This window comes from Euprymna scolopes, chromosome 44 (genome assembly GCF_053919585.1).
Source record: "Euprymna scolopes isolate OS-2025 chromosome 44, ASM5391958v1, whole genome shotgun sequence".
Lineage (NCBI taxonomy): Eukaryota > Metazoa > Mollusca > Cephalopoda > Sepiida > Sepiolidae > Euprymna > Euprymna scolopes.
Window position 1 is genome coordinate 10,925,788 of NC_136525.1, and position 25,000 is coordinate 10,950,787.

At 29.0% G+C, this 25,000-nt stretch overlaps 1 protein-coding gene across 1 annotated transcript in view; it reads left to right on the forward strand.

Annotated features, from left to right (window-relative positions):
• Positions 1-25,000, forward strand: part of LOC145268689 (uncharacterized) — a 1,072,728-nt gene that overhangs the window by 560,875 nt on the left and 486,853 nt on the right. Inside the window, exons 105-111 of the mRNA XM_080124201.1 lie at positions 1,554-1,583; positions 3,324-3,352; positions 5,132-5,162; positions 10,930-10,959; positions 13,914-13,943; positions 18,593-18,628; positions 21,692-21,721. Coding sequence (XP_079980327.1) covers positions 1,554-1,583; positions 3,324-3,352; positions 5,132-5,162; positions 10,930-10,959; positions 13,914-13,943; positions 18,593-18,628; positions 21,692-21,721 — 216 coding nt within the window. The remainder of the gene's footprint in view (positions 1-1,553; positions 1,584-3,323; positions 3,353-5,131; positions 5,163-10,929; positions 10,960-13,913; positions 13,944-18,592; positions 18,629-21,691; positions 21,722-25,000) is intronic.

Sequence of the window (25,000 nt, forward strand, 5' to 3'; positions counted from 1 at the left end):
AGAGTCCAAGGCTGCAGAATGAGGGAGACCACCAGACCCTATCCTCCCTTGTCTGATCTTCGATGGAACATGCTGGTTTATACGAGTCAAAAGATGCAAGGATGTTCGCTCAACATAACCAGCATCGCATTGGCATTTAAATTGATATACAATATTGCTATTTTGGATGTAAGGCAAACTATCCTTGCGAAAAGATTGTACTTTGTACACTATCGATTTTCTCCTGATGAGATGATAGTCGAAAGAGCTCTTGAGAAACTTCCGCTTATTATTTTCAAAACTATATATATAATATATATATATATATATATATATATATATATATATATATATATATATATATATATATATATATAGTTTAGTTAGTGATTGCACGTGGAGATTATAACAACGATTAGGAAAATTAAATTTGGGGCAGATACTTTGACAATCCGCCTCTCACAAAATGGGGTGTCTATTCCGACATCCGTTCTTAACAGGAGTAGGTTGGGGGGTGTCCATCCCAAAAGCAATTCTTAGAATGAGGATGTTGGGGGTGTCTATTCCAAAAGCCGTTCTTAACATGAGGAGTTTGGAGGTTGGGTGTTGGGCAGTACCAACAACAGCCGTACTTAAACTGTTTACGAGGGTGGGGCATGCTTCCACTGGGCAACGCCGGTTTACGGGTCCTGCTAGTTTCTGATAAAATGCAGTGAGTTTTGGAATTCTTGAAATGCAGATTGATAGTCCGAATCATGAATAATTTGGAATATTCAGACATTTGTTCTCATCTTGAAGTTTTTTCTTACAATATTTCGGTCGATTCAACCGAAGAATTCAATTTTAGAATTCAATAATTCGATTGAATAAATTTCGTAAAATGAGAAGATTCACCCTGAGCCGGGGTTGAACAAGACTGCCGTTAGACAAACAGACAACTCGCAGACATTCCTGAGATTTCCAAATCCTACGTTGAAAATGAATTTCATGACCTGTTTTGTTTCCAAACTTGATGTTTGCCTCCCCCTCCTTCCCCAAAAAAGAAAAAAAAAGAAAAAAAGAAAATATATTTTAGCTAAGTCAATACCAGTTGAAGCTGCGGGTTTGTAATACGAACTCATAGCGCAATAGTTACAGGTTTACTCGCCTACGCACTTGCCAAGTGTCATTACCCGACACGGACTTTTATTATTGTACCTAGCGGAATAAATCTTTTCTATATTATTAAATCTGTGTATTGTTTTCGACTTAATGATACAATAATGTCTGTCTTCATGAAAAGCGTAACATTTTTATCCCAACAATCCATATTTCCAAATAACCGTCCATTATGTTGTCACGTGGCTCGAACACGTGACAAGAGTTCACGTAGAGAGAAACCAATTGAAGAAGTGAACTCAATGCGAATCCTTAGCTGTTTACTTGCCAATTCAGTTGTCGCTACCTGGCATGGATTTCTATTATTGTACCTGTCGAAATAAATCTATTTACATATTATCATATCTTTGTATTGTGTGCGTATATTTTCAAATGCAAAAAAAAAAGTCTGATATTTTTTATTACATTTTCTACAGAACAAATTACGGAAATCCGCTCGACACTTAGTAAGTTTTAGTTTATTCAATTTTAATGGCTTATTTTTAACCAGTGCGCACCTTTTGTCAGTAACGATGGAAAGAAAATATGCTTCGCTAGTGTTCACACTAATACGTAGAATAAAAACTTTGTGTTAATTTTTCCTCTCTAGCAAGCTACAAGCCCTTGTACCCCCTCAACATAAATAACCGCAACAAACCCGACAAGCAGCAAAATTCCACCCCTACACAGTGGAAATCCCTAGGTGTAAGAAAGCCTTCTACTCTAATAGCTTCTTCCCTAGGTCTGCTAGACTTTGGAACTCCCTTCCGAGTTCCTGCTTCCCTGATTGTACTGATATGCAGCAGTTAAAGTGTAATGTAAACAGATATCTCGCTGCTCAACTCCCTACACAGTATCCCTGCAACTTATGTCCCCGATAGTAGAAAATGAAAAAATAAAAAATGTTACCTGATCACCTTAAGAAATCTATTGTTGATTTTTAATTTAGAGAAGTTTTTTATTTCTAAATTCATTTTAGTAGACAGGGGTTATTTGGCTTGCTATTTGCTTTCTCGCTTCCTCTCACCGCATGCAATAATTCTATTTAGTGCTTCAAAAGATGCCACTTTTACTCTCTAACTTTTGTGTGACTGGATGGATTTATATTTATATACAAACAAGTACATATTACCTTTTACAGTCGATGCATATTTCCAGGTGTGTTCTAAACATAAACCTCCAATTTTTAAACTTAAAATATTTAAGAGCTACGTAGACGTGAGTGGTACCACTGAAACGGGGACCTTTTTGTGTTCCTGGATTTATTTTTCTACATAGTCACCACAATTCTACACTGCAAATTTTGGCAGTAATTCAACGATGCATTTCTTCTTCTGAATCACGTCCATGACAGGCGTTGGTTTTTTAGCGCCTCACACAGAGAAAAAGACTTTAAATCATGCACCAGAGAAAAAGACTTTAAATCATGGTTCTTGAATGCATGAGTTCAATCATCATAACAATGCACGTTGCAATTCCCTCAGATCAATCTCGACAGATTAAAAAAAATAGGAGGCATTACTTTATGACCACCCCACGTATATATATATATATATATATATATATATGAAACAGTACAAAACTTATTTAGCGACTTTAAAATAACACACAAAAAAACCTAGAGGCCCCTCATCAAACTCATCAGGAGTTAATCGTTTTTTTTTTACTCGTATATCCCTGAGTATTTGTTCTTTTATGATAATTTAATTCATTTTTTTTTATATTTCTGAGTTATACCAGCGATTAACTCCTGGTGAGTTTGTTTGCGAAAGGGGCCCCTAGGGTTTTCCATGTTTCATTTTTAATGCGATATGTGTGTCCTGAAAGTCGGACAACGTTTTATCTCATAGCGCATTAGTGTATAATACTAATAGACCATCTTTATTTAATAGAATATAGTCTCAGTTTATTAAAAAAAAAATTATTCAAAAACAATTGTTTCAGCCCATTTTTAGAGGTACATATTTTATGTCCTACAACATTCACGATTCACAAAAATGATGCAAAAGTGCATTATGATTTAATAAAGTTAGATTTCGAATGGAACCGAAGCTGGAATATGCATGCATATATGTAGCCAATTATTTAGTATATATATATATATAAAGAAATTGATAGATATATAAGCAATAATGCTATTTTTATAACGCCCTAACCTAAAAAAAAGAATATCAAACTCACTATAATTACTTTTTCCGTCTTTACAGAGCAAGAATATGAAGTAGCAACTTCAACCGATAAGTTAATATCTATATATTAACGAGGGGGTGGGGCTTTGCCCGGGCGTAAAATACGCTTAAATATGATATTTTAATCTGTCCATATTTCATATGTATTATATTAGAGTCGTGATTTCAAAAGTAAAAAAAAAAAGTATTTAGGTGCCATCAGCTAGAATCGAAACCGAAACTGTAGCATTCAAAGCTGGTGACGTTACCACTGTACCAACGTGACACGCATATAAATCGATAAAAATTAAAAGTAAAGATGAAGGTACAAAATGTAAAACGATTTTTTCAATTGTGACCCATTTTTGACCCATTAAAAACAATTTTAATCGATTAAAGACCCATAAAGGAACGGCTCATTGAAAAATCCAGTTACTTGAGGCCACTAGCGCCGCTCTGCGGCTTTTAGTTTCGGTGAAAGTGGAGTTTAAGAATATGAAGACAGACCGACAGACATGTAGCTGTCTATATATATATATATATATATATATATATATAAGTATATTTTCACAAATATATATATATATATATATATATATATTTGTGAAAATATACTTTATTTCCTTATAATATATACCAATCCTTATTTAAGAAGCTCAATGTAATTACAGAGCAATATAATGAATTAATGGCAAAAGCCTATATTCCAAAATTCATAATGTTGGTCATCTTACAATTTATTCCTTTAACTCCGTTGACTTTTACAATTCTTTACAGTATCTGTTTCGTAGCATAAAATCAATCACTTAATCATTATATCAATCAGTGAATCTATTTTGCCCTTAACTCATCAGAAGAAATAGCAACAATCAATCCGTCAAAAGGAAATAAAGTGCGTTTTGACATGATTAAAATCCGAAAATTGGAAGAGAAGCTGTAAATACCATATATGTTTATATTACGCCATATATATATATATATATATATATATATATATATATATATATATATATATCGTTAAATTAATGATGAAATTTTATTTTATTTTCATCAATGTCCTTTACAATTTATACACGAAATTATTTTAAAAAAATATGCAGTGTGCTTTGGAATTTTTGAGATGAGGATTGATAGCTCAAATCATTCCTAAAATTTTGAATAATTTTTGAAAATTGGATAAAATTAGATGATTCACCCTGAGCCGTCATTGAACAAGACTACCGTTTGACAACCAGACAAATCGCAGACATTCTCAAGATTTCTAAATCTCGCGTTGAAAATGAATTTCATGACATTCTGTTGTTTCCAAACCTGATGCTTGGATTTAAAACAAACAAATATTTTAGCCAAGTCAATACCTGTTGAAGCTGCGAGTTAGTATTAGTGCAATAGTTACAGGTTTACTTGCCAACTCCGTTTCCAGTTGTTATTACCCGACACGAACGTCTATTATTGTACCTAACGGAATAAATCTTTTCTATATTATTAACTCTGTGTATTGTTTTCGACTTGGTGATACAATATCTGTCCTCATGAAAAGCGTAATATGTTTACTTAAACAATATTTAAAAATAATCGGCTATTATGTTGTCACGTGGCTCGAACACGTGACTAGAGTTCACGGAGAGTTAAACTGATCGTGGGGAGTTACAGCTGCGCATTGAAGATGTGAACTCAATGCGAATCCTCAGTTGTTTAGTGGCCAACTCAGCTGTTGCTTCCTGACTCGGACGTCTATTATTGTACCTGCCGAAATAAATCCATTCATATATTAGAATATCTTTGTATTGTCTTCGTACAATTTCAAATGTAGAAAAGTCTAATATCTTTTTGTTACATTTTCTGCAGAACAAATTACGGAAACCCGTCCGACACTTGGTAAGTTTTAGTTGTTTAATCTATTTTAATGGCTTATTTTAACCAGTGCGCACCCTCCGTCAGAAAAAACGGAAAGAAAATTTGCTTTGCTAGTGCTTGCACTAATATATAAAATTATGCCAATAATTTAATTTTTCATATATAAATTATTAATAGCAGTTTTATTATTATTATTATTATTATTATTATTATTATTATTATTATTATTATTATTTATATATTTTATTTATTTTATTATTATTCGTTTTATTATCATTAGTTTTATTGTTATTTTCAGTTTTATCATTCTTGTCATAATTTTTTTATTGGTTTTAGTCGTAGTAGTAGTAGTATTAGTAGTAGTAGTGTTCTATTATTAGTTTTATTATCATTATTAATAGTTATATTATTCGTTTTATAATTATCATAAGTTCTATTATTATTATTATTATTATTATTATTAATAATAATAATAATAATAATAATAATAATAACAGTTTTATTTTTATTAGTATTATTATTATTATTATTAATCAGTTATTATCATAATTGATTTGACAGCCAGTCTGCGACACTGACTTCCGGAAACAATTTTTTTTTTAAATAAATTAAACAGACTAAGGAAAGCATAGCCGACGAGTTGTACACGTTTCGTTTTTTCCTCCTCCTGAAGAGGAGATTCTACTCTCGAAAATTAGGGACATCAACACTTACCATCTTGTACGACACATTATGTTGGCAAACAAACGTAATATAATTGAAAATTATTGAACATTCCTTCTAGTATTATCATTATTCTTTTATATGCTAACTCGTGTCCAATGTGTTTCCTACGAACCAAGAGTTCTTACAGAGGTCATCATCAGATTGCTCACTGACAACAAGTGCTGATGTTACTTGGAATCTGGAACACGTCTCCCCAGATTTCTAATCCTCTCCATCTTTCACTAAGCCTTGCAAATGAATTGGCGTTATCGCAACAACTGCTTACCATTGACTTCTCGCTGGCAATGACCATTGGTTTTCACTGGAATTTGGGTGCCAATAAGCCTTTCCAAGATCCCAGTCCCCTTCGCACTCATCAAGTGGAGGTCCAGTGTGTGCTGTCTCTCCTCGGTATTTCCATTCTCCTTGACCGTTTTTGACCATTTTGTGTGGTGCTAATCTATGCTTGCGCTACAATTTTATTATTATTATTATTATTATTATTATTATTATTATTATTATTATTATTATTATTGACTCGGAGTTTTCACACAGGCCGTTATCAAATAATTCTCTTTCAGAACAGCCTGTGCTATTTCCTAGACGCTGAGTGAAAATAAGTCTCCCCCCCCCATTTCCAGTTCTCACCACCTCTTTCGATAACCTTTGCAAAAGAATTTGCGTTATCGCAACAGCCATTTACCATTGATTTCTCATTGGTAGCAACCATTATTCTTTACTGGAATTTGGGTGGCAATAAGCCTCCCCAAGGTCCCAGTTATCTTTGCACTCATTCAGTGGAGGTCTGGTTGGTGCTTTCTATCCTAGGATTTTCCATCCTCCTTGACGTACCTCGGTTATTTGGTGTGACATTATTATTATTATTATTATTATTATTATTATTATTATTATTATTATTATTATTATTATTATTATTATCGCTTGATATTTGCTTTTTCGCTTCCTTTCACCAATTATTGTTTACGCGACAATTTTTGTGTGTTGGAATTTATTAATATTTATTTATGTACAAATATATACTCGTAAGTTACGTTTTTTTTATATAACATTTGTATTTCGTAATACAAGAATGTTATATCCTTACTTTAAATAAAAAATACAGCAAGAAACACGGGGTTTATCGGTGAAAGGCAAAGGTGTTTATTTACAAGGGAATACATGTGATATAAGAGTTTCTCGACATATTTTCTCATTCTCTTCCTGTCTTTATTTCTTCTCTCTCAGTCAACGTGAGAGGGTATAGTTCATTTCATCTATGAAGGGATGTTAGGTCATTCCATTACATCAAAGAAAAAAATAAAACGATCGGAAACAAAACACCGCTAAAATAGAAAAAAATAGAGATAATTCGTAAAATCAAGCAAATATATATATATATATATATATATATATATATATATATATAAGGGGTCACCACTTGTCAAGGCACGGAGGTCACATGAGAGTAAGGGCTGATGAGTATACGGTAGTCAATAGGACTATATCAGTAATCGTTAGTTGTGAAAATTTGGTAAATTGGATTACTTAAGGGATGGCTATTTAAGAACTTGTTTACATTGAACTTGAAGACAATTGTAGTCAGCTGGAAAACAGGAAAACGAAACAGATTTCCATAGGCGTGCAAGTTTTAAGAAACAAGATTTGTTCATAGAATCTATGTTTGAGTTTAAGCACAGGTAAAGAGTGGGAGAAATTATTGATAGTGGTTTCAGCTAGACGAGTGGGTTTTCGTGAAAGTTTGGCAGGGCGGGGGACATAGATTGGAGGTCAGACGAGCACTTGCCATGAAAATAATGATAGAGCAGATGCAGGCTAGCGACGTCTCTTTTGTGAGAAAGAGGGTGGAGGGAAGAGAAAAGACTACCCCCTACTAGGTTTTGAAATCGGTTTGGAACTCTGTCAAGCCTGGATAGGGTGCTTCGAGCAGCTCCTGCCCAGATGTGGCAGTAGTATTTCATCATTATACAGAGAGAATCGCATCGACAGTGAGACATCTGCAGGAGCGGTAGAATGATCCAACCATTTTCCCAGCAACTCCGACCATGGATTTGATGTACGTTTCCTATTTCAGATCAAGAAATGAAATGCAATTTTCTGGGTGGTAGAATCTGGAGTAAGATATTTTTCCCACAGCAAGTTTGTCATTGCTGAAATGTTTATAGTAGTGTTGGGACGGTTAATCGGAACGGAAATGGGAATTGGAAAAATCGGCACTTTTGGGATTTGAAAAAAAATGTGTCTATTTTCCGATATTAAAAAATGATTTTTTTTAATTATCTTTTTTATTGATTTTGTTTTAAACAAAATCTTCCACTGTTGTTAGTAATAATTAAATAATAAATAATAATCAATTAATTAAATAATAAATAAATAATTAAATAAAAAATAAAATAATTAAATAAATAATTAAATAATAAAAAGTAATTAAATAATAAAAAATGATAAATAATTAAATAATAAAAATATTAATTAATTAATAAAAAAGTAATTAAATAAATAATTGAATAATTAAATAATAATTAATTAAATAATAAATACAAAATTAAATAATAATTAATAAATAATTAATTAAATCATAAATAATGAATTAAATAATAAATAATTAATTAAATAATGAACAATGAATTAAATAATTAATTATTAAATTATAAAATAATTAAATAATAAATAATTAAAGAAATAATAAATAAATAATAAAAAATTAATTAATAAAAAAGTAATTAAATAAATAATTACGTAATTAGATAATAAGTAATTAAATAATAAATAATAATTAATAAATAATTAATTAAATAATAAACGATGAATTAATTAATAAGTAATTAAATAATAAATATAAAATTCAATAAATAATAATTAATAAATAATAAATTAAATAATAAATAATGAATTAACTAATAAGTAATTAAATAATAAATATAAAATTCAATAAATAATAATTAATAATTAATAAATTAAATAATAAATAATGAATTAACTAATAAGTAATTAAATAATAAATATAAAATTCAATAAATAATAATTAATAAATAATAAATTAAATAATAAATAATGAATTAACTAATAAGTAATTAAATAATAAATATAAAATTCAATAAATAATAATTAATAAATAATAAATTAAATAATAAATAATGAATTAACTAATAAGTAATTAAATAATAAATATAAAATTCAATAAATAATAATTAATAAATAATTAATTAAATAATAAATAATGAATTAACTAATAAGTAATTAAATAATAAATATAAAATTCAATAAATAATAATTAATAAATAATAAATTAAATAATAAATAATGAATTAACTAATAAGTAATTAAATAATAAATATAAAATTCAATAAATAATAATTAATAAATAATAAATTAAATAATAAATAATGAATTAACTAATAAGTAATTAAATAATAAATATAAAATTCAATAAATAATAATTAATAAATAATTAATTAAATAATAAATAATGAATTAACTAATAAGTAATTAAATAATAAATATAAAATTCAATAAATAATAATTAATAAATAATAAATTAAATAATAAATAATGAATTAACTAATAAGTAATTAAATAATAAATATAAAATTCAATAAATAATAATTAATAAATAATAAATTAAATAATAAATAATGAATTAACTAATAAGTAATTAAATAATAAATATAAAATTCAATAAATAATAATTAATAAATAATAAATTAAATAATAAATAATGAATTAACTAATAAGTAATTAAATAATAAATATAAAATTTAATAAATAATAATTAATAAATAATTAATTAAATAATAAATAATGAATTAACTAATAAGTAATTAAATAATAAATATAAAATTCAATAAATAATAATTAATAAATAATAAATTAAATAATAAATAATGAATTAACTAATAAGTAATTAAATAATAAATATAAAATTCAATAAATAATAATTAATAAATAATAAATTAAATAATAAATAATGAATTAACTAATAAGTAATTAAATAATAAATATAAAATTCAATAAATAATAATTAATAATTAATAAATTAAATAATAAATAATGAATTAACTAATAAGTAATTAAATAATAAATATAAAATTCAATAAATAATAATTAATAAATAATTAATTAAATAATAAATAATGAATTAACTAATAAGTAATTAAATAATAAATATAAAATTCAATAAATAATAATTAATAAATAATTAATTAAATAATAAATAATGAATTAACTAATAAGTAATTAAATAATAAATATAAAATTCAATAAATAATAATTAATAAATAATTAATTAAATAATAAATAATGAATTAACTAATAAGTAATTAAATAATAAATATAAAATTTAATAAATAATAATTAATAAATAATTAATTAAATAATAAATAATGAATTAACTAATAAGTAATTAAATAATAAATATAAAATTCAATAAATAATAATTAATAAATAATTAATTAAATAATAAATAAGGAATTAAATAATAAATAATTAAATTATAAAATAATTTAATAATAAATAATTAAATATTGATTTCAAAGCTAAAATCCGTACATCTCCTCCCCCTACGTTGGAGAAAATGGCAATCAAGAATTTAAAAAAAAAAGAAGGTAATCAAGAAAAAAAAAACTCGTCTTGTAAATCTCTAAATATTTAAATGAAATCTGAATCGGGAATTTAAAAGAATCTCGGTAATTATATTAGAACCTGTAAAAATATTGGAATCATCCCTAGTATATAGATAGATATTCTATAATTCAGGGAGGGACACATAGGTTCACTTAGGAATAATCAACTCTTTCATCATTGGGCATAAAAAAAAACTGATTGACACGGTTAGCTGAAGTGGTTATAATTTTCGTCTAATCTCAATCTGCTTACTACCCTCAGCTTGCAATCTCTTAAAAAGACAACAACTTTTTCTTTTTATTTTTTTTTTCTTTTTAAATGGCGTTTAATTTTCTGAATGACCAGATCTAGAATGAGATATTCCATAAATAATTTTGATATCAGTATTTGATAATTTTGATATCATTGTTTGATAAAACGAATCGTTTATTTCATTCCTCAGAACAAGCCAAAGAATCCGAAGTGACCATTGGTGAGTGATAATTTTCATCAAAATCATATCACACACAAAACACGAAATGACAATGACAAAATTTAAAAACTATCTTACAAGAATAGCCGATTAGATTTTTGCTTGGCAAATATTATTGGTGATATATATATATATATATATATATATATATATATATATATATATATATATATATATATATAATAAATTCCACAGCCAAACAACGTCGCAACCCACAAGAGCCATGGCGGTCAACGAACCGGAAGTCCAAGGTTCGTTGACTGTCATGGCTCTTGTCGGTTGCGACGTTGTTTGGCTGTGGAATTTATTATATACAATCTCTCACATTCTGAAAACCCTATATATATATATATATATATATATATATATATATATATATATATAAATTCATTTATTTAAAAAGTATACATACATATTCCCAAGACGAACCAAAGGTTTCATTGTATTGGAATAGCCCTCTGTGGCTGATAAAACCCAATACAAATCATCAGCGTCTGATCGTAGGTGGAAAACAAAACTTCTATCAGATGCTGATGATTTGTAATGGGTTTTATCAGCCACAGAAAGTTGTTCCAATACAATGAAACCGCTGGTTCGTCTTTGGAATATGCATGTATAGTTTTTAAATAAATATTTGTATTTAGTTCTCACATTCGCGATCGAGTACTTTATTTGATTTCTTTCCATCGCATTCTGACACCATATATATATATATATATATATATATATATATATATATATATATATATATATATATATATAAGAAAATGTGTAGAGTGCCTAATTAATATATACATATATAAGAAAATGTCTACAGTGCCTAATATATATATATATATAGAGAGAGAGAGAGAGAAAATAAAAAGGAGCAAACCGTATTATGTGTTCATCAACGTTTCGTCTTTATTTCGAGACTTCCTCTAAATATTTAAATGAAATCTGAATCGGGAATTTAAAAGAATCTCGGTAATTATATTAGAACCTGTAAAAATATTGGAATCATCCCTAGTATATAGTCTCGAAATAAAGACGAAACGTTGATGAACACATAATACGGTTTGTTCCTTTATATTTTCTCTATTTTGTCGGAATACTATTTCCATTATTTTCATCATATATATATCATAAAAACGTTTACAGTGAGTAAATAGCTTTTATACTCTTACTAATAAGCTCTACTCGCGTGGCAATACTGAAAACATATACATACACAATATATTAACACACACACACACACACACACACACACACACACACACACACACACATATATATATCATTTGCACTCATTGTCGATATCGTGTTTTGTCAGTTTTACTTGTGTGGGCATTATAACTTCTCTCGTTGCTTTTGCAATTTCATTCGCCTGTCTATAAATGCTGAAAAGAAAAATCTCTATATTTTAAACTTTGAGCACGTTCTGGCACTTGTGCACTTTAACTAACCGTAAATATTTTTTTTTTTTCATTTTCAGAAGAGTTCTAGTAAGGTAAAGGGTTGGGGAAAGGCTAAATTTTAACGCTCTTTAAAAAAAAAAAGAATAAAAAAGAAAACAAGCCTCTCTGGTAATTCATAACAAGCCGATAAAAATAAGGAAGCCACACAATAGAAAACATTAATTGCAGAAACATTATATATATATATATATATATATATATTTATATATATATATATATATATATATATATATATATATATATAAAACAATTACTATACAGGGTGTTCCAAAAGTCTTAGGCACATTTTGACATTGAATATCTCGAGAACTATTAAGGATATAAAAACGCATCTGGTATATTCAGAAAGTCTGTAATCTCAAGTTTTTCATGGAATGTTTGAAGATGTTCAATGTGAGCACCATTGCAGGGAAACGGAAGAGAGTTCCGCAGGTGTGCAGTTCTAAAAAAGAAACCTTGTTCATGGAATCTACGTTTAGGTTTACACACAGATAAAGAGTGGAGGAAATTATTAATAGTGGTTACAGCTAGACGAATGTTTCTCGTGTATGTTAAAAGATGTTCAATGTGAGCACCATTGGTCACACAACACACATCAAGCCGATAGTCCAATTCTTGCCAAACGTGTCCAAGTATTGCGTTGTCAATGATTGCAACAGTTGTTACTTGGGCCTTCAGCTCATCCACATCTCTTGGAATGGGAGGCACATAGACCAGTCCTTTCACAAAACCCCATACAAAAAAAAAAAAAAATCGCAGAGTGTGAGATCTTTTTGGCGAAATGCATGTTGAACAAGTGTCCATGATTTAGTTTTTACAAATTCAAGCACACAAAACGTCTTTTCTGGTTGAGTGAACACCATTACTGGATCTGATAAGAAAAAAAAATAAATAAATAGCAAAATTACAAAAAAGAAAAAAAACGTTATTGATGTATGTAGCTTTAAAATGGCACCACTTTCATTTTACTAGCAGATATAAGGATTGAAATGTTCCCAAGACTTTTGGAACACCCTGTATAATAATAAAAAAAAATAACCCAGCAATTACTATATAAAAACAATTATTTAAGTATTTGGGTGCGATCAACTAGAATCGAAACCGAAAACAAAACTGCAGTATTTAAAGCTGGTGACGTTACCACTGTACCAACGTGACTTGCATATGAACGGATTAACATACCCCAACAAGAAATAAAAGTCACATTTGAACAAGCCGGGGACTGAGGAGGCCATGGATTTACAGCAAATCTGGAAATAAGCCGTTCATACGACACTGATATCGCATGAATAGTTAATGCAGATTAAACACATGCTGTTTAAAAGGTCAATGACGTCTTTTAATATATGCATAGCTGTTTTTGTTGCTGGGTGTTTCTTCATTAATTATTAATCATAATAGTTATAGTCATAATAATCGTAATAATTATTATCATAATTATTATGGTTATCGTTGTAATAATAATATTAATGATGATAATATTTACATTTCCCACAGAGCAAGAACAAACTGTTTCAACAACAACAGGTGAGTTTTTAAAGGATTTATTTTTGAGTAAAAATATAGTTAGGTCGTTTACTTTTTGCAATCTGAATATAATCTCTCTCTCTCTCTCTCTCTCTATATATATATATATATATATATATATATATATATATATATACATATATATTTTACATAGACGTCACCACTTATCAAGGCCGATAGGCCACTCAAGGATAAGGGTTAAAGAGTGTAGAGTAGTCAAAAGGACAATATAGTAATCTATAGTAATGGAAGTTCGGTAAATTTTTTAACTTAAGTGGAACGGCTCATCAGAAACTTGTTTACGTTGGACTTGAAGACAACCATATTATAGACAGCTGGAAAGCAGGAAAATGGAAGAAAATTCCACAGGCGTGCAGTTCTAAGAAAGAAGCTTTGTTCACAGAATCTATGTTTAGGTTTAGGTACAGATAAAGAGTGGGGAAAATTATTGATAATGTTTTCAGCTAGTCTAGTGTTTCTTGTGAAAGTTTGGCGAGGGGGGACCATAGATATATATGTACACGTATGGGCGTAGCTCAGAGGTTAAGGAATAAGGGTGGAGAGTTGTATGTTTGGGTTTCGATTCTAGCTGATGGCACCCAAGACATATATATATATTAGTTTTGATCTCACTGCTATATATTAGGTTCAATATAACAATCGATAGAGAATTGTCTCTATAATAATGAATACATAATCTGCATGAATATGATGTCTAAGCATATCTTACAACCGGGCAACGCCGGGCGGCCTGCTAATATACATAATAAATCTTTATATATATATAAATATAAAATGAATACGTTTTGAAGGCTAAAATACAACGCATATTTTCTTTGTATATATATATATATATATATATATATATATATATATATAAAATTATTTAAGATAATTGATTTAAACAAATGAAAGTTGATTTTGAGCCTTCCAAACGTATTCATTTATATACGTAATTTTTTATTTTCAATTAATGTGCAATGCCTCAAATGCAGGTAATATTTTACTAATATATATATATATATATATATATATATATATATATATATATATATATATTCACAGTCAAACAACGTCACAGCTCATAAGAGCCACGGCAGCCAACAAACTGGAAGTCCAAAACTTGAGTTTCGTCCTAATTTTAGCTCATCAGTTGGATATATCCGAATTCGGGATTCGAAACCCGAGCCTCTCTCTCTCTATATATATATACTAGCAGGCGGTCCGGCGTTGCCCGATCATAAAATACGCTTAAATATGATAATTTAATTCATGCAGATTTCGTATTTATCATTAAAGAGAAAATTCTGTATTGATTATTGGATTCCACTCGATATATATAGTAAAAAACTAAAAAAAAAAAATGACTTTACTGCCATCAGATTGATTCGAAACCAAAACTTTCATAGCTAAAACCTTAATCGTTATTTAGCACTTCAGCCTTCATTATTACCGCCTGAGCAATCGCCAGATAGAAAATAAAAGCGAAAAGTTAATCAACTTAAAGATAAAAATGATTGAAACCTTAGAAGCATTGCTAATGAAAACTAAAAAAAAAAACGCTATTAATAAAATAAACTTTAACAATATTAGTAATATCCTGAAATGTTTATAAAGTTGTGAAAAATAATTACTAGATGAAAAAATTATACACCTTATATAAAAAAATATATATATATATATATATAAATTGTTCATAATCTGTTAGATTAATCTATCCCTGACGATGAATCCTGAAGTATTGGAAAGTACTCGGACTTACAACAAATATGGCAATTACATCAGCCAGTTCCTTTCAGAAGTGAAGACTGTTATTCGGAAGTTGGAAAGGACCAATAACGGAACTAATAGAAGAAAAAAAAAACGTCTATTTTATTTAATGAAATCTGCTTAAGAGAAAAAATGCTGCCTAAGGCAAAGAAAAAAAAACTGTAAATTAAAATTAAAAAAAAAAAAATTATTGCTCGACACAATACTCCAAAAGCAATTTTCAAAAATCCTTATTCCATGGAGTTTCAGATAATCCGTTCTTGCTATTCTTTTCATCAGAACGGCATTCTTTGAAACTCCATGGAATAAGGATTTTTGAAAATTGTTTTTGGTGTATCATGTCGAACCATAATTTCTTTTTGTAAATTTTACTTTACAATTAAATTTTTTTTTTTTTGTCTTTTCTCTTATAATAAGCTTTACTTTCTATTGCGTTTGTATTGAGCTTTTTTTTATTTGGTTGGGATTAATATATTAATATATAAATATTAATATATAAATATTAATATTCATATTAGGTTGAACATTTCATTCTCATTGCCTTGATTGGTTTCTTAATATTATTTTCTTTATGTAAATATAGTCGTATCTTGCTACGACGTGCAGACCGATATTATTGATCTCATCACGAAAAAAAATGAAAATGAAAATTTAAGAACTTTTTGTAATTTTAGAAGAGAAAAATATTTTACCATGTCTAGAGTGTAGCATGCTTTAATATTCTTATCTATCTATCTATCTATCTATCTCTCTATTTATCTCTATCTATCTATCTCTCACTCTCTCTCTATCTATTTATCTATCTCCCTCTCTATCTATCTATCTCTCTATTTATCTCTATCTATCTATCTATCACTCTCTCTCTATCTATCTATCTATCTATCTCCCTCTCTATCTATCTATCTATCTATCTCTCTATCTATCTATCTATCTATCTATCTATCTATCTATCTCCCTCTCTCTCTCATATATATATATATATATATATATATATATATATATATATATATAGGGGGATCACGAAAAAACAGGACATTCGGACATAACACTAAGAAACGGGGCCTAATTAGAGTTGGGGCCTGTTTTTTTTTGGGGGGGGGTCACCCTGTATATATATGATTCAGCCACTCTGATGAGTCATAGACGACAAAACCCTTGTCAGTGGATAATTATATTTTAAAAACAATGCATGTGCTGCTCCCCATTTGGTTGCACCAAATTGGTCAAAAGGAAAATTATTCCCAACTCGCATTTAGGTAAAAATGCACTTTCGTATAATTGGAGTCGTTCAAAAAATATCGCAAAACAAATAACATCTCTCTCACTCCTTCTCTCTCTCTCTCTCTCTCTCTCTATCTATCTATCTATATATATATATATATATATATATATATATATATATATATATATATATAGCAGGTATCATAATGTAATTGTATAAACCAATAAACAATGTCGAAGAGTCATCACATCAATGTATAGAAAATGTTTGCTCATATATTCATATTTACAGCATAATGTCGAAATCACAAATAACAATATATATAAACTATATTTCCAGCATAATGTCGAAATCACAAATAACAATATATATAAACTATATTTTTAGCATAAGATCGAAAGCATATTAATAAACTTTGCTTCTGTATTATATTTAATAATAATCAACAGAATAAAAAAAAAATAATTATTCGATGCCTCCGCTCCGTCTCGAAAGACAAAGGATACCTCGGCATAATCACGTTTTACACCAAAGTTAAGCAACGTTGAACCTGGTCGGTACTAAATGGGTGACCATTTGGGACTTCCAGATGCTGTATGTGCTCTCCGCTTATCTCGGCATTGTTTCCAGTCGTCCTGGTCTTCTCCTTGCCACTGGACTCTAGCAATGCCGATTCAAGAGGGGTGTGGTTGGAGATTGCGCAACCCTTGTATCATAATTACACGTGCAGTTGCCCCCTACAGTGGGGGGGGGTATCCTTTGTCTTTTAAGACTGAACGGAAGCATTAGAAATTAATCATTAAACCTACCAGACCGGGTTGCCGAGATGCTGGTAATTTCCAAAAAATGCTATATACCGAGTTCCTATTTACAAAGCCTCCCCACGGGACAAAGTTAGACACCAGGGTCGTTTTTTAACGTGGAGAAAAGGAACAAAAATAAAAATTGTCTCAGTCGTGAAGGATACCAGTTAACGCTAAACAATTATGTTTTTCGACTACGTCTTTTTGTGTTGTCATGGAGCTAAAAATAGCTACCCAGTCGCTGCTTAGCCTCGATTTAGCGCAAGCCTAACGTTCTACAAATGGCTCTTTGTTTTGGCGGGGTTTTGACTTGTTTTGTAGACTAAAGTAGCCACGAAAGCAAGCTAGTGACAACCCAAGCACTTCGTCAGATAAAAAAGCGAGACCAAGGAGTTTCACGGCGCAACAAGTGTTGGATAAAAAGATAAATTCTGATTCAGACGAAGGCGAATTTAATCAGGAGTTTGTTTCTGAATCAAGTAACGCTAGTGATGATGAATATATCGATGAAGAAGAAAGTGATGATAATTCTGATGATGTAAATGGGCCTAGATCAAAATCGAGCATTCAAAGTAGGGGGGGGGTCGTGTCACTCAACCAGGCGATAGGGGAGATTCTGGTGTGGTTGATGAGGGATGGAGTCGCAATTTTGCAGCTCCAGATCTGGATTTCACAATTGTGCCCAGGAGGCCAAGCACAGGGGCAAATTAGGTTCCGTATCCCAGGTCTGGTGGGTTCAAGACAACAATAATGCTTCTATGCCATCACTGTAATGTTATCGATGTTATATTTTATATTAACCAACAGAATAAAACGTTACTAATACTAATATGTCATTATTACCTTTCCCGCAGAGCAAGAACACACCGTTTCAACAACAACAACAACCGGTGAGTTTCCAATTGAGATTTACTTACGTTCGTATCTGTATAGAATACTAGAATTTCAGCCCGGCGTTGCCCGGGTATTTGGAGGTGTATGTTGAGCAAAAAAAAAAAAAAAAAGAAAAAAAAAGAGCAGTCAATTTTTAAAACTTTGACCCCTATTATGACACATTAAAATTTATTGTTTCGGGCTTAAATCAAGTTATTAAGTTAGATCCATGTCCAAGGAACTTATATCTAAAATTTCAAGTGTTTAGACTCAAAATTGTCTGAGGAGTTTGGTAGAGTTCTCAAAAGTCAAATCGTTGAACTTTGACCCCTTAACAGCCAAATTTCTGGCCGAAAACGGATCACAAAGATTTTTCCAAATCTCAGTACCCTGTATATCGAATTTCGAGTCTGTAGACTTAAAATTGACAGAGTTATTGCGTAGGGAAATGTACACACACAGACAGGCACCTTCACTTTTATAGATATATAGATTTATATATTTCTATTGCATATCTACGACCAACTTTTTCTTAAAAGTCTGCCGATTCATTAGTTTGCAAGATTCCAACTTTATTATTACTAATATTCCGATTCTATGAGTTATAAAGAAATAGTTGGTATTTGTCTTAAAAATAAAGACCATAGAAAACATTTACCTTGTTGAAAAATATTGCAGTTATATATATATACGCATAGATCATCGTATAACGATTTAATCACTGTCTGACTGACGTAAAGAACATTTAAAATTAAAATGTTTAAATTCAACGTTATTTCACGTGGTTAACAGTAACCGAATGGATACGGTCTTTGCTAATCGAGCCTGAGATGGCTCGTGTTGCCGAGTTCGAATCTGTTGACTGGTGTTAATCGTGACACTCTGTACTGAAAATTCCCGAAAGGATGAAACATTAGTGTCTGTAGGTATTTAATTATTATAGTAAATATATATATATATATAAAGAATACAAATTCAAGACTGTAAATTATTGTTCGACAGACCACTCAAATAAGATATATTAAAATTTTCTTAATTCGCGGAGTTTCAAAGAAATGCGTTCTTCTCATCAGAGGAAAAATATTAGCAAATAAATATTATAACGAAGCTATGAATTTGCTGGTACTGGCATCAATTGGAACAGCATTATATGAAAACTAGCTATAAATAAAAAAAAATGTTTGATTTTGTTCTTTAAATAAGCTATGTAGAATTCGAAAATAAAAAGCAGTAACGTTCTAAAATGTCTTGCATAGCTCGGAGTGGACGGATTTTGTTAAGTGTCCACGAACTTGCTGATTTTAACACTCGAATTTTTAATCGACTTTTTATTTTTAATGGACTTTTATTTTTAATCGACTTTTTATTTTTAATGGACTTTTTATTTTTAATCGACTTTTATTTTTAATCGACTTTTATTTTTAATCGACTTTTTATTTTTAATCGACTTTTTATTTTTAATCGACTTTCCATCAACTCTATATATTTTAACTTATTATCACCTAACGTCGTTTACTGTATATTTTAGTTTTCACTTTTAATTCTCATTTTCGCTCCTTCGCACTTTTACTTCAACACCTGATGATGATTCGTGGACGAATCGAAAGCGCTTGTGATAGCAACAATTATGGAACTTTTATTAATATTTTGATTTTGATATAAAAAATATTATACGGAAAATTGAAAAATTAAAAAAAAAACGAATCATAAAACAAAGTGTCTCCGTTGCATTTAATAATATTTGCTGGAATATATATATATATATATATATATATATATATATATATATATATATATATATATATAAATATATATATTCACACATAGTCAGATATACATATATATGCATATACACATGTATATATACATGTATGTATGTATGCATATATATACATGTATGTATGTATGCATATATATATACATGTTTGTATATATATACACATGTATGTATATATATACACATGTATGTATATATATACACATGTATGTATATATATACACATGTATGTATATATATATATACATGTATGTATATATATATACATGTATGTATATATATATATACATGTATGTATATATATATACATGTATGTATATATATACACATGTATGTATATATATACACATGTATGTATATATATATACACATGTATGTATATATATATACACATGTATGTATATATATATACACATGTATGTATATATATATACACATGTATGTATATATATATACACATGTATGTATATATACATACACATGTATATATATACACACGTGTATATAAATATATATACACATGTATATATATATACACACGTGTATATAAATATATATACACATGTATGTATATATACATACATGTATGTATATATACATACACGTATGTATATATACATACACGTATGTATATATACACATGTATATATACACATGTATGTATATATATATACACATGTATGTATATATACATACATGTATGTATATATATACACATGTATGCATATATACATACACGTATGTATATATACACATGTATATATATATACATACACGTATGTATATATATACACACATGTATATATATACATACACATGTATACATATATATATACACGTATGTATATATACACATGTATATATATACACACACGTATGTATATATACACACACGTATGTATATATACATACACGTATGTGTATATACATACACGTATGTATATATACACATGTATACACATATATGTATGTATATATACACATGTATGTGTATATATGCACATACATGCATGTATATATATACATGTGTGTATATATATATATACACACACACATGTGTGTGTGTTTGTTTAAATATTCGTAGGCATATATTCATCAGTGTTACTAGAATATAAAAGAGATAACGTATTTAATAATTCATAAAATAACTAATATCGAAATGCAATCATTACCAGAAAAAGTGCAAACAAAATTTGCTATATATATATCTATCTTTTTTTTAGTTATATATTATTCTTTATACACTAGTTATGATTATAAATAATGATCATAATAATCTTTGTTTTTATTACATTCTCTACAGAGCAAGAACACACTGTTTCAACAACAACTGGTGAGTTTTCACTATAGTTTTTATATATTATTTTTATATATTACTTTATTATCTATAACTGAGACTGGCGACCTCATCTTCGGCGTGCCCACCCCACGGGTGGGTTTGCTTATGTACATATCTACAGATGTGCACACAAAGGAAAATAGGAAAAATTATATGATCCTGTACATCTCTATTTTTTGTTTTCATTAATTTTCACCAACCAGAGTTAAATAATCCAATTTCTCTTTCTGCCGATTCATAAGTCTGCAAGATTCCAACAAATATTCCGAATCTATGAGTTATAAAGAAATAGTTGGTATTTTTCTTAAAAATAAAGACCATAGAAAACGTTTACCTTTTTGAAAAATATTGCACTTATATATTATATTATACCTGTGTGTATACATATATACACACAGATATATATATACATGTGTGTATACATGTGTATATACATATATATATATATACATACATGTGTGTATACATATATATATGTGCTTGTGTATACATATATATATGTGTGTTTGTGTATACATATATATATATATGTGTTTGTGTATACATATATTTATATGTGTTTGTGTATACATATATTTATATGGGTTTGTGTATACATATATATATGGGTTTGTGTATACATATATATATATATGTGTTTGTGTATACATATATATATGTGTGTGTTTGTGTATACATATATTTATATGTGTTTGTGTATACATATATATATATATATGTTTGTGTATACATATATATATGGGTTTGTGTATACATATATATATATGTGTTTGTGTATACATATATTTATATGTGTTTGTGTATACATATATTTATATGGGTTTGTGTATACATATATATATGTGTTTGTGTATACATATATATATGTGTTTGTGTATACATATATTTATATGTGTTTGTGTATACATATATTTATATGGATTTGTGTATACATATATATGTGTTTGTGTATGCATATATATATATATATATATATATATATATATATATATAGGTTTGTGTATGCATATATATATATAGGTTTGTGTATGCATATATATATATAGGTTTGTGTATGCATATATATATATATATATAGGTTTGTGTATGCATATATATATATATAGGTTTGTGTATACACATATATACATATATATATATATAGGTTTGTGTATACATATATATGTGTTTGTGTACTCATGTGTTTCTGTATACATATATATATATACAGTGATGATCATATTTATTGGCACGGTAAAATAAAAGTTAAATTTTGTCTAATAAATTCTAAAAAAGGGATTAAATTAAAGAAAATAACAAAGTATATTATGTATTTTTAACTGGCCTTTCCGATGCAGCAATCGGATTTTAGAAAAATAAATAACAAAGGAACAACAAACATAATTGCAAAAAACCCTTGTTCAAAATTATTGGCACGGCTTTGTTTTTCTTTTAGTATCAGTATAATATCAATCAATTTCCGGTTTACGTGCTTTCTTAACTTTTTTATAGCCATATTATGCTTGTTTAACGCTAATTCAGTGAATAATTTTTTTCAGATAATTTTTAGATAGCGATTTATTTAAACTATTATAAGTGACTAAATTATAATTTTCAATCGCCATGGTTAAAACTAAGGAACACAGCGAAGACGTCAGGAAGCTTGTTGTAGCATGCCATACCAATGGGGAGGGCTATGATAAGATTTCAAAGAAGCTAAACCTTCCCAAATCCACTGTTAGAGCCATAATAAACAAGTTCAAATCGCAAGGCCACGTTATGAGTTTAGAGGGTAGAGGGAGAAAAAGGATTCTTTCCCCAAGAGATGAACGGAAAATTGTTCGACAAGTAAAACAAAACCCAAGGATCTCTGCTGCGGAGATTGTTGATGAACAGAGCACCTCTGGAGTGAATGTATCTCGACATACAGTTGGTAGAGTTTTGAAGAGAGCTGGTTTAAAAGCATGTCGTCCGAGAAAGACTCCCTTATTGAAGCCTATGCACCTGAAAGCAAGGCTAGCCTTTGCAAAACGTCATATTGATAAAGATGTTGCATTCTGGAAACGTGTTCTATGGACTGACGAAACGAAAATAGAGTTATTTGGCCATAATAAAGTGTCTTATATTTACAGAAAATCTGGCGAAGCTTTCCTGCCTAAGAACACCATACCCACAGTGAAGCACGGTGGAGGCAGTTTGATGTTTTGGGGATCCTTTGCTGCCTCTGGACCAGGGCGACTTGTTAAGGTCACAGGTAGCATAAAAAAGGAAGATTATGTTAAAATATTGGATGAAAACCTGAAAGACTCTGCTAAAGAGCTCTCACTTGGTGGTTCATGCAAGATAATGACCCAAAGAGCTCTCACTTGGTGGTTCATGCAAGATAATGACCCAAAGCATTCGGCTAAACTGACTAAGAAATGGCTTGAGGACAATCATATTAATGTTTTGGAGTGGCCATCACAAAGCCCAGACCTTAATCCAATTGAAAATTTATGGAGAACATTAAAATTGAGGGTAATGCAAAGGAAGCCTAAGAATCTTATTCAATTGGAGGATTATTGTCAGGAAGAGTGGGCTAAAATTTCTACTGAAAAGTGCAACAACTTGGTTGTAAACTATGAAAAGCGACTGAGGAAGGTAATCAAGGCCAAAGGCTATACAATTGATTATTAAATAAATCGTGCCAATAATTTTGAACAAGGGTTTTTTGCAATTATGTTTGTTGTTCCTTTGTTATTTATTTTTTCTAAAATCCGATTGCTGCATCGGAAAGGCCAGTTAAAAATACATAATATACTTTGTTATTTTCTTTAATTTAATCCCTTTTTTTAGAATTTATTAGACAAAATTTAACTTTTATTTTACCGTGCCAATAAATATGATCATCACTGTATATGTGTGTGTGTGTGTGTATACATATACATATAATATATATATATATATATATATATATATATATATATATATACAAACCTTAGCTTGGTCACTTTTCTTTGTATGCCTTCGAATTTGAATATCATATTTTAATTCGAATGTTGTAGCAGTGGTTTGTAGGCTCATGCACTACATTCATTGCAAATTACGAGGTGTTGTTGAGGAATGCATTTCTTTGCTTCTCTTTTTTGTGAGGGAGGATGAGAAAGCGTTTAGAGCGATAGAGAGAACCGATTTTATGAGAAGCAGAAAGAGCAATGGATCTGATATTTGAATTAAAAGAAAGATTTGATGAGAGAAAAAAAAAGACCAAGTTTTAGAGTCGATTTATCATTGAAAGTGAAGCCATCCATAAGA